Source organism: Hydractinia symbiolongicarpus, chromosome 2 (genome assembly GCF_029227915.1).
Source record: "Hydractinia symbiolongicarpus strain clone_291-10 chromosome 2, HSymV2.1, whole genome shotgun sequence".
In the NCBI taxonomy this organism is placed as follows: Eukaryota; Metazoa; Cnidaria; class Hydrozoa; order Anthoathecata; family Hydractiniidae; genus Hydractinia; species Hydractinia symbiolongicarpus.
Genome location: NC_079876.1, coordinates 19,152,294 through 19,164,392, shown reverse-complemented (window position 1 = coordinate 19,164,392; position 12,099 = coordinate 19,152,294). Strand labels below are relative to the sequence as shown.

The following is a 12,099-nucleotide window of genomic DNA, read 5'->3' as shown; positions in this document are numbered from 1 at the left end:
AGATCATTGGATACTGATATATAAAAATGACTGGCCTTTAGAATAACCACTTTACCTCCCCACTGAAAAAATTCTGGCTTTGTTACCCAATGCAACAGTTTAGTTCAATGATTTTTCATTTTTTTATGGAGAACAAAGTTATTGAGATGTTATAATGTGAAGATTAAATAAAGAAAGTCATGCCAAAGGATAGATAGATGTGCATATTTTACATGACTAGCAACAAATATCGAGGGCTATGCCCTTGCCAGGAGGGGGCATGGCTTAGATGGGGAGTTCTAGAGTATTTTATTCTCTACCAGACATCTCCTTGCAACATCTAACAGAACACACAGTGTGCCATCTCCTCAATTTCCCTGACATGTCTTAATCGAGCACTGGTCTTCCGAGTTATAACCACTGAACTACGGCGCTACAAAATATCCAAAATTAAGAACAGCTATTCAGGTTAGATTATACTGGTTTTTGTCAAAGAATTCACCCAATGCACGAGTTTTAAAATTAAAGCCAGCGAAACAAACCTTACGATTGTTGATGCAAGCAGTTTATGTAACATTTTAATTCCCGCAGAAATTCTCATTTTTATCCGACCACAAAATTTAGTTTGACGAAGCTGGCGGAAATTAGCATTCTTCTATTCCAAATCAAGAAATATTTTTTTAAAATGCAATTCATGAGTATTTTTGTTTCCTGGAATTCTTTGCCATATATCTTAAATACGTTTCACTCCAAAAAGTCTGATTTTTCTTTTAAGTCATTCTAGAAATTAAATTCTCGGGGAAGTAAAAAACGCAATCATTCATCCATGAAATTTACTCCCTTTAAAGCAGAAATCTATGGCATTCTCTGTGTGTCATTTTTGTGGAGTACAACATAATTAAAAATAATAAATTATCTTTTTCTTTCGTCAATTTATTTACAAGATCGGTTTTAAAACCAAGCTTTAATATTGTTCAACTCTACGTGTAAAAATTACTCGCTATTGATTCTCTTTCACTTTAGTCTCGCCCAGTCTCGCTAATTCACCTATTTTTTAAAAAAAGCTTTAATCAAACTTTGCGTGTCTTTTTCCAAGGATTCGTCTCCAGTAGAGCAGCAGCCGTTCGTCGTTTACGCTAAAAAGAAATCACCGAGTTGGCTTAGAGAAAATAACTGGCTAGAATATACATTCAAATTGCTCAGTTTTATTGACCACCCGGTCATTGAAATTTGTATTTCTTTTCACCCCTATTCTCGCTCCATCTTTTACTTTTTGAAATTCTATCTGCTGACATTGACGAAGAAAAATTAAAAAAAGAATTTAGACATACTGAACCCAACGCTGCGAGCGGAGCCACTGAATCTATTAACAGCTGGCTTCCTCCTGAAGATGACACCGAACCATCCTGCACATAACAAAAATCAAAGCAAGCTAAATATAATTAATTCTTCTTAGCATTATAAACCCATTTTTGGAACTCCAATGAATTTTTTTTTACCTCTGTTATTTCTTCTGGAGGATCCAACGAAAAACCTAAGGATAATCATAAGAGTAAACAAACAAACAAACAAATAAAAATAACGAAGTATAAAAATAATGCATACTTGTGTGGCCAGCCTTGTGAGAAATAGTTCAAAAGCACAAATTACTCTCCCCCGTACAGCTTTCCACACTACTATTAACACAAACCAACAAAAACATACCGATCAGATCTGACACTTTCTTTCCCGGACACATAATTTCATACCGGACTCTAAAAACAATGTTGTATTGTTAATTACACAACAACTGATGTCTAACTGATGGTACATAACACCAACAAGTGGACATCGGCGCCTTTGTGTCAAACTTCGCAATGTTTCTGGTTTACTTGGGCTCTTATATTTATTTCTGCAGAATGAGGCGTTTCACAAATCTAGCATAATTAACCCTAAACTTCGAGTAAAGTGATTTATTTGGGACAAAAAAAACTACATCGTCAATGGATAAACATCGTATCGCACTTTTACATCGTTTCAGACAGGAGCCTAATGCACGTTTCTTCTATACGCCATGCTGCGGAAAAAGAACGTCATTTCGATAAAATAAACTCACTTCAATGTTTGTAATTCATATTCACAATTACCCATCGCTTGTTTAAGTTCGTACAACAGCAAAAGTTGGTTCCTAAATAATGACAAAAAAAATGTAAACAAAACATTAAAAAGACTGCATAGAGGCTAGTTTACACTCCAATAAACCCACATGGACAACGGGATTTTTTTTGGATAATTCTGTTTATGCACACAAAGAAAGAAGCCTATCACACCGCGATATGCATTGTATCCACACATTTTATATCCATATTTTTTATGAAAACATTTATTCTGGCTCAAACATTTGACACGCAGTAATCAATTCTGCATAACTAGAATTTATAAATATTCAGCCTTTTGAAGATTAGCTTGCTTGCAACTATAACAAACTCACTTATTCAGAATAACTAGGCAAATGTTAAGAGGTACAAGCAAAAGCAGCAAAGAAAAAAACAATTCAGTCATTCTAAGCTACGGATGGAAATTTCTAAGAAAATACTTAGGATCAATTAAAATGGAAAAGTGAAGCACAAGCAGTTATATTTTTTAGTTTTTACTCTGAGGTATCTATTATTACTACACAAGCAATTAGTTGTGTACAATAATTCATTCAACATTTACAAATTTCTTTTGCTATATTAGAAACCACTGACTAGTTGCATTCAAAAAAATTAAGAAACTTCACCAGTTGTAAAAATGTAAAAAAAATTAAAAAGAAACTTTGTTCCACATGCCTTCCCTCAATTTGACAAACATCGAGCACAATGGAACACTGATCATTGTAGATGATGAATAAAATGCGACATAAGCAGTTATTTCATCCTTTCTTGTATATATGTTGATGAAAGTTTCATTATGTCAAAATCGTGTTTTAATTGAATATCCCTCTTTGTCAAGAAACTTTTTCTAGTAAAATGATCTCGGAATTTAAGATGCCGTTATAAAAAAACACAACTTGATTTTAGATAAATCTTCATTAGCAATTTGAAGTATAATTTTGCGGAAAAAAAATACAGGCCACTTGTGTGCTAACGGTTAAAAAATCACTTGCCTGAGTTCGTTGAAATTCTGACAAATTTCTTCAGTTGGCATCGGTATAACGTCTAAACAAGTCCACAAACACACATAAAAATATGTTTGTTTGCAAAGAAATTCAGCTGTAGGAAAGATCGGACATCGACCAACGATAAAAAGACAAAAAAATTCTGAAAGATTTTACATGCATCCGAAATTTTAGGCGGTATTTGAGCGAGGCGATGGCCAACATGTTCGCAAGATTGTCAAACTATACGAGCAACACAGATTGCCGCCTTTTTTACACGTATAGAGAAACAGATAAACTATGCAACACGTTCGTACAGTTTCACGTCTGTTTAAACTCACCCACAGATAGCTCTTCTAATAATTGTTCAACTGCTTTTGACTTCTTGTTGCCCACAGACGCTGGCATTTTCAACTGAAATGAAGAACACACCACTAAACTTTGGAAATAAAATCGAGGTCTGAAGTAAAAACAAAAAGATCTAGAAGGAGATTGAACGCACAACAGTGACAATAATAACTGCTTGTTTGCTAGACAATAAATTACTTCAGTAGGGAGGTGAGAAAAAAATATTTTGTGTAGTCTAGCAAGCAACATAATAATACTAACCTTACTACTCCTCAGAAACGCCCCCGCTCCTTTTATATCTGGAAACTTGATACCAGGCTGATCTTTCGAAGGTTTCCCGTCTGTAGAATCCGACCGTCTCTTCTTACTCTTTTTGCCGACTTTTTTGTCTTTTCTAGTAAAAAAAAATATATGAAAAATCGCAATGTTATAGCTGAACGCAAAATCTGTTTTGCATTGTCTGCAAAAGCTCTCTTAAAATACGATTCGCATGTCGGTGACGCCTCCTCATACGCTTTCTTCACCGGGAAATCTTGAATTTGTAGAACTCACTGGACGCACAAACCGCACACATACACAGTTATTGGGGTGGGAAAAAGGGATAAAAAAGAACGTTTTTACGGACAAATTTACACCACATAATACTTTTTTGTCAGGACCTTTTTCGAACCTGTGTAATGTGCGTAGAGAAATGAACTGTTTTCTGAGGTTTTTGGACTGCAGAATTTGTGATTTGGGTTTACGCGTCATATGAATTTGTAGATGTCACAAATTACGACAAAGTCAAATAAGCCAGGTGCTTAATAAACATCCCATTAAAAATACTTTTAAACGATTAAACGCTTACGTCTCAAACGGAAATGATTCGCATCAATCCCGAAACAACACACGCAAAAAAAACGAACACACACGAAAAGCATACAAACACACACAAAAATTAACATACACGGCAAACACGAACACACACACACGCACAAAATAAGAACACGCGAGAAAAACTCACTTTATTAATTGTTGTTGTTGTTGTCGAGCATCTTGCGATAACGCGTTTGCGTTCGATTCGTTCGAAGTCGTGTGAACTACCGGTTTACTTTCTGTGGCGGTAATTAATTTATTGATATCCTGCGATTTCTTTTCACGGTCTTTCTTACGTACTTCGATTTTCTTCAACTCGGCAACCAAATTTTCCTCCTCTTCAACCTAAACACACACAGGTATTGTAGAGACAAGGGGAGACAAGACGATGGAAATTTAACCAGTAGTTAGTTACAATTAATAAGCCATCTTTGGACAATTGTTACGGCATCCAATTTATGAACAGACAGATGCAGGAAAAGATCGTTTCTTTTAACAGTTCGAATGGGCAAATTTTACAATAACGTTTTTTAACAATTTTTAATAACTTATTTTAACACACTACAGCATTACCAAGTCACTTGACTAAAGCATCCTTGAAATCGTTCTAATGCAGATGCAAACGTTTTAAAAAAAATAAAATCAAGTCATGTATAAAAACTTTTGGTGAATTAACTTAGACGTTTTTAATTCCAATTATTTCACTTTCATCTATTCTAACAGGTTTTCTATAATTAGCTTACTAAACATTTTTGCATGTTTACAGGGGAGGCTTGACAATTTAGACTGAAAACTAAATCTGAAGCGTAAAGCTTCCAAAGTAGACCAAAGTTGAGGGAGACAAATAAGCTCTTGACTTCTCCACCCTAACCATTTACTATAGATACTATACCTCGAACTACTTTACTAATCGGGTCACAGTATTATGAGCCATGTTACCTCATATACTGTGTTACATATATGCATGGAGCATTTAGAATTATTTTAAAACAGTTGGACTAAAATGAGGTATAGACGTTTTACATTAGTATTCCTGGGGGACTTAAATCAAACCATTTCTAGAGTATAATCATGCGAAAAACAACAGTTTTCATTTTCACACCACTTACCTCCTCTGGTGTTCTGTTGAATAACTTTATGAGTTGTTCCTTTCGATTTTTTTCATGTTGGCAATCATAAGCAGGTGGAACATCTTGCGGGTCTTGACCAGGTGGTGTGCGTGCCTATATGTTATAAAGTAATAGATTCGAAAACTGTATCAGAAAAGCAGCTATTACAACCTCCGCCTATATGTACTCCACATAAAGGACGTAACAAAATCATTTTTTTTTTTTGTTCTCATGTACACATTTTCACCAAAAAAATTCACTCCAGAATGTGTAATATAAATCACAGCAGGAGTTTACATGGTTTGCGTAGCATTTTCCCAGCATTTATTACAAATTTCAGCGATAGTCCTTTTCTCTCATCCTCACCTAAGAGTTTTACAGTTTCCTACGTAGGTCCTAGAGAAATAGCTAGCACGTAGCCTAGTTTAAACTAGGTTTTACAAACAGATAAAAAAACACAACAACAATATTGGTGCACAAGTACCTTGATCAGTTTTCGAACAACGTTATAGTAACGCTCTTTCAAATCCTCCATGACTCTGTTCTAAAAGTAAACAAATGAACAAAACAAAATTAATTGTAAAAAAATTGTAAAAACAAAAAGAACAAGTTAACACTTGAATTTGGTTGCTGTTAGCTAGTGGAATTATTTTAAAAAGAAGAAGAAAACAAAGGCTGGCTTACTGGAAATTTTTCAGAATCATATCTGTCCATTATAACCACAAAACGCTGGTCAAACCTCCTACAATAAGAAATTTTTTACATCTACAAGATTTATTTTATGATGAGATTGTTACAGTTACAGTGACCTCTTGCAATAAAAACCTCTGAACGGATGCACAATTTCGTTATATCCAATAGTTTCATCAGAATTTAGTTAGCGAAATCAAGATGTTCGTTACGCTGGGGGTTTTTATTATCAAGAGTTCATTGTGTACAGATTGAAAAAAGAATTATGTGCTGGCTTACCTAGACAAGTCAAACAAGTGGTCAGTTTCAGCACGTGACCAACCACCACTTTCATCACCAAGATATAACTAAAATTGAAAATAAAAGTTACAATAGTTCAGAACAACTAAGGCAAATATTTACAAACAGGCATACAACTCAGGTAGAAAGTTTACAACACTTGTTAGATCACGTATGTAAGATTTTTTTTATGTTTGTGATTTTATTGTTTGGAAAAATAAAAAAACAGCCTAAGAAATGCATGGTCAGGAAACAAATGATAACTTTTTGCAATGGTGGCATGTTAACTCAGTGGTAGTTATTGCACTTTCCGTGAGCGTTTGTACTTGCACAATCATTCAGTCAATCATACAAAATAAAGTTTTAACTTACATTGTATTCTTCATCTGTATATGTGACATCAAATTTTGCCTATATAATAAAGGCACAAATTTATATCCCATCGAAAAAGCCAATATATACATACAGCATAAAGATTATTCCTCAAATGATTATCCAGAATGTAAAATTAATATTATACAAGCACTTTCTTTATTTTTCAATGTAAGGACGCAAGTCTGAACCTAGTCATATCATTAAAAAACATTTCCTGTCTGCACGACACATGATATTTCGTGTTTCTTAAAAACATGTGAGCTAAAAAATGAAACATTCTCTTTTTTAGATATTAGATGAAAAAAATTGTAGAAACAAAAAATCCAACCAGAAAATGCTGGCAAACAAAAATAATTTTTTACATATCAACGGGTTCTAATAATTTACGTCTTATTAAATAAATCAAAAACTAACTTTTGGTTTCTTATAGTTTCTTGTGGGTGCAAAGGAACTTGCAAAACAAAAGAAGACCAAAATTAGTTCAATAAACTGTAATAATTCTCTTTCAACATATTTGGTGGCTTTGAAATTATACAAAACATACTAATATACTTTTAAAATTTATAACGTAAAAATTACCTTCCCAAATTTTGCAAATGGATACTCTTTGCCCTCATCTGCCTTTCTTCGCCAATGATATAATAATAAATCATCACTGCGTGCAGGATTTTCGAATGCCATCCATTTCCATGGTCTGACACGACTTCTTCCAATCTTGGCTTTTGGTTGCTTATATCCTGCACCTGTGTCTGTTGGTGCTAGTGTTGGTGGATCTCTAAACAGCAAAGTAATATAAATTTAAGTCAGGTAATGACCCTAATGTTTACATCTGTTGGTTTGTTGGACAGTACTTTGATTAATATTAACAAAGTTTTGTCTTTAAGTATATACAGAGAATTCTTAAATTCCTAACTTCATCCGTTTTTTAGGAAAACCAGCAAACTCAGGCACACTGCATGTTAAGTTTTGAAATTTCCAATAAATATTAACTTGTGTTGTTATCTATGAAAAACTGACTCACCTGCAATCACTTTGAAGTAGAACATATAACTCACCTGTAATCACTTTGAAGTAGAGCATATAATTCACGATGCATTCCTTCTGGCTTCTTAAATGTTCCCTCTGTCAGCCTTTTGATTTTGCGCTAAAGAAACATGCAAAGACATTCACCTCCATTTCCAGGGTGTTGATTTATTTTTACCTTTTTGTGTCAACATTTATGTAATTGCTTAGCAACAAGCTGAAAATTTAACATTTAAAGACAGAACATTTTTTTCAAAGAATTAGAAGCCTTTAAAAAGTTGCCCTTACAGCAGAGCCTAAAATAAACATGTGTTGCTTAAAAAAAAAATGAGTGTCCATTACAAAATTTATTGCTTTTTCTTAGAGCACAGATCAGATCATTTTTTCTGACATTTCTGACATTTTACCAATTTAGCGAAGTTTTTATCATTCTAAATGGTACATTCGAAATGCTACATACTGGTTTAGAAGCTGCTCCATCTTTCGACTCAATTCCCAATATATCACGCGCATCAGACATGCTTAAACAATGTTAACAATATTGATTTGCAATATTTATATTCAGTTTTCTATAACAAAAAAAGATAAAGCATTAATGGCCAAAGTGGATTTATATTTTTGAAATGATTTGCCAAGGTTAGAGGAAATTATATAGTTAATAACAAGTTTAATATGTATATAAGGTTGTTAGGCAATAAATAATAAGCAAGATCTAACAAATTAAAAAAAATAGAAGTTGGCCACTTCAAGCCTATCAATAAGAAAATAACACCAGAGCAATAAATCGCTCTCACAAAGTTACAATAATTAAGACTGGGCAAGCAACCTGAAGTATTACAAAATCTTTTTTATCTATTTTATCATCTTTTTTTACATGTTTTGGTTAGTTCTTACTGCAAATAAAAATAAAGATAACATTGATTTCTATGTGAGATGAATTAATATTCCTTAGCTAGAAAAACTGTTTGTGGAATTGGGGGAGCAATAATGGCTCAGCTAGTTTTTCATTCCTCAGAATTAGGGAGCCTTTGCGTGAGTAAGAGCTATTGCTCTCCCCTTATTGATAGCCCTGTCACTTAAGTCTTCTTCCTCAGACGCTTACACTTGGGTTTATACATTTAATAAGCATTCTCCACTTGCCATACAAAACATTTGTTCGGTTAAACAAAACATTGCAAACTGTTTTTGTTTAATATCTATTATTAATTTAAGACCTGTGTGTTTGATTTATCCAAATTAAGTTGATAGAAAATAGAAAAAGTATATGCTGTTAATACATGGGACTACAATATTTGCTGCCTTTGATCAATGTTGCATTAATTAAATTATTCTTGGAATTAAATAATTTTTAAGGCATCGAAGAAGGTGAAATCATTCTCTTCCCTGGCACCAACAGGATGCATGTTTTACCAGATCCTTGATAAAAATTTTACACATCAGTACTGGGCATCAGCACTGGTATCTATGCCATTAATTGCAGTACAATTATAAACAATTGCCAATTTTGCAATTTTGAAGTTGAACAGATATATACCGTTTAATCCCAGTAATGTCATCCAAGTTTTTCTTGGTAAACAAACAATATTTGTAGATAATGACTTATGCACAAGGAAACAATTATTATTATCCCCACACACAATTAATGCAAAAGGCACTATAAAAAATATTTACAAATGTGTGTTTTGTGTAAACCTTTCTTGCTATAACTGCACACAAATGTGGTCCTTATTGGATTATAGAGAATATCAATCATTTCTGCAGAGAATCTGTTTTATGTTATTAAATCTGACATAGTTACAAGGGGTCTCATCTATTTAACGAAAATTGTGAAATTGACAAGGAAATTGTTACTTAAAAAAGAATAGTCTTATGTACACCTTTTCAAACTATTGAAACACAAAAAATGTTGATGTTGTTCTTTACTTAAATTACATTAGACATGACTATGAATCAATCGTAACTTCATGCCACCTTTTTGTGATTATATGCAGCTTTAACTTGTTATGATTTATAAATATGTGGCAGCACTTCTTAACAGAAAAAATAATGATACTTAATTGACACTGTAAAACAATTTTGACATATATTCATTCTGGTTCTGATTAATGTTAAACCTGGCAACCCTGAATAAATTACAAAATACTTAATTTACAAATTAAAGAGTATTTAGCACATTTATATTAAAGAATTCAAGCCAGAAAAGAAAGATATCCTTGAATTTATGAAGGTTTTCCATATGAACAGCATGCGCACGATTTGTTTACCACAGGTTATAATGGTCAACAACGAGTGCATTTTTTGTTTTTGTTTTTCTAGAGCATGTATATATTCACTCAATTTTTCAAAAAAGTAATTCTCATGGACCTGTTTCTATGTGATATTGTTTAAGCCAATCATGGGTCAGTATACATATCATTTGTTATTGCAGCCATCATTATAAACCTGTGAGGGAAGGCTTGTTTATGAATTTATAAACTTTTTTCAGCTTTAAATACTAACTATTTTTAAAGAGGGTGCCAATAAGCCACAAACGCCCGCATATACAAGGGCGAGTTTTGGCGACTTTCTGAATAAAATTGGCGTTTGTTTCCGGAAACCGCCCGCACTTTCCCGAAATCGCCCAAACTTGCCCAGAACATTCCCAAAATGTAATTTCTTGTAACATACCATGTGAGCGACAGTTGGAAGTAGGCACTTGAAGAGAAAGGAGTTTATAAGGTTTATTTATCAAGTAAGTCTTATGAAAAACCATCTTTTGAATCATTGGTGGTGAATCTTTGATTGTTGTTCTTCTTTTTTTCAGGCATTGTTCAGGTCTAAGCGGGTTCTTTCGGGCGAATACTTGATTTTTTTTCAAAACGCCAAACTCTCCTGAAAACGCCTGCACTTTTTGCAGCGTCTGTGTAAAGTTAAGGTTATTTTTCTTCAGAATTGAGAATTGGTGATTTGTTCTGCTTTAAAGATAGACCCCTAAAAGCATTACATTTAAAAGTTTAGGGGCCATAGCTGTGATGCTATCTATATAGGCAAAACATTACAGTATTTAAAAGTACGAGCAAGTGGAGCACATTGGCATTTCAACTTTAACCAGAAAAGTCACCAAAACTGTGCATTTTTCAGCTGTGTCCGAACTTGCGGTATATTATCAGTGAAGGCCTTGTTTAGAGAATTTTTTATTTTTCTTCACTGCTAAAAATAAACGAGGGTGCCTATAGGCCGCATACAGTAGGTAAACAAGGTAGCTAATGGAAGCAGTTTCTTTCTTTGTGAATACAGGAACCAGATTTTCTGTGTTTTTTTTCTGCATATAAAACAGAAATTGTTATAATCATTTAAATAGTACTAGCTTGTATATTCTGTAAATATGACTTAATAGCTAGCTATATTAATGGCTTATAAAGTGGTGAAACTGGTGTTGTTACTTTTGCGAGAAAAATTCCTAATCTTCGCAAAAAATTGGACTTTCTTCAAAAAAAACAAAAAACTCATTACTAATCAATGAAACATCGTTTTCATACCAGGTTACGCATCACCCCGATCACAGATAAGGCAGAACTGCAGGACAGAGAGACTGCAAAGGCATGATCAAAACAACCAATTTTTAACAGCTTTGTTATCCTGATGAAACGGCCGATATGCCGTTCACCGGTTGCAGATTGTGCCAAACTCGAGTGCTCATGCTAAAAACAAAAGTATATAACTCGCCCGACTTATATACTTGTGTCCCACCCACCTGTGACCCTCTATCAGAAAATTGCACGCTTAAATTGTTGAACGATAAATGTGATTTAACCCTGAATTTTTCAAACTTCGATTTTTCTCAAACGATTTAAGGGACGGCGGAGTAACCTTGATTTTTTTAATCTCTTTCTATTAAAGTCAGTATTTGTGCAGCCATTGCACAAATATGTGTGGGAAAAAAACACCTTGCATTGTTGCAACATTTGTTGTGCAACATCTCTTGTGTCGCTTTGTTATAAAACATGTGTTTTCTATGATTGGCGACTGATTTTATAGTGGAATATCAACTGTAATTTCGTATGTGTTTTACTGTGAGTTTACCTTCTCTTCTTCACTTCCATAACCTTAAAGTATTGGTTTGCCCCTAGGGGTTCTTGCTTTTTGACATTGAAGCAGCCGTCAAAATATCTTGCTAGCCCAACCGGCTTTGACATGTGGTACAGAGATCCTGAAGGGCTATGATGACCTGCAAAAAATTAAGTGGTAAAAATTTTATTCCACGAGCAAAAAATATCCATCGGAGTTATTGTCGCGCTTGTGAGTATGATAACCTCACACGTTCTGGTGGCGCAGTAGTTCTTG

The 12,099-nt window shown here is 33.8% G+C and overlaps 1 protein-coding gene across 1 annotated transcript; it reads right to left on the bottom strand.

The window, feature by feature from the left end:
* Positions 1–877: 877 nt before the first annotated feature.
* On the bottom strand, positions 878–11,435 carry LOC130629910 (DNA methyltransferase 1-associated protein 1-like). The gene is made up of 18 exons (XM_057443286.1): positions 11,295–11,435; positions 8,237–8,345; positions 7,809–7,897; positions 7,333–7,528; positions 6,751–6,789; positions 6,379–6,446; positions 6,094–6,151; positions 5,894–5,953; positions 5,410–5,523; positions 4,449–4,645; positions 3,707–3,839; positions 3,439–3,511; positions 3,107–3,158; positions 2,075–2,146; positions 1,684–1,733; positions 1,479–1,513; positions 1,311–1,385; positions 878–1,115 (listed from the first exon to the last, which is right to left on the bottom strand). Exons 2-18 carry the CDS (start codon positions 8,294–8,296, stop codon positions 1,050–1,052), a joined length of 1,437 nt encoding a protein of 478 aa, XP_057299269.1. The 5' UTR covers positions 8,297–8,345; positions 11,295–11,435; the 3' UTR covers positions 878–1,049.
* Between the last annotated feature and the right edge of the window lie 664 nt (positions 11,436–12,099).

Excerpts from the sequence above, each read along its gene's own strand:
- LOC130629910 (XM_057443286.1), bottom strand. The coding sequence starts at position 8,296 with ATGTCTGATGCGCGTGATATATTGGGAATTGAGTCGAAAGATGGAGCA. Across the intron at positions 5,954-6,093 it reads ATGATTCTGAAAAATTTCCA|AACAGAGTCATGGAGGATTT; the intron begins GTAAGCCAGCCT and ends GTTTACTTTTAG. Across the intron at positions 2,147-3,106 it reads CAGAATTTCAACGAACTCAG|GAACCAACTTTTGCTGTTGT; the intron begins GCAAGTGATTTT and ends GTCATTATTTAG.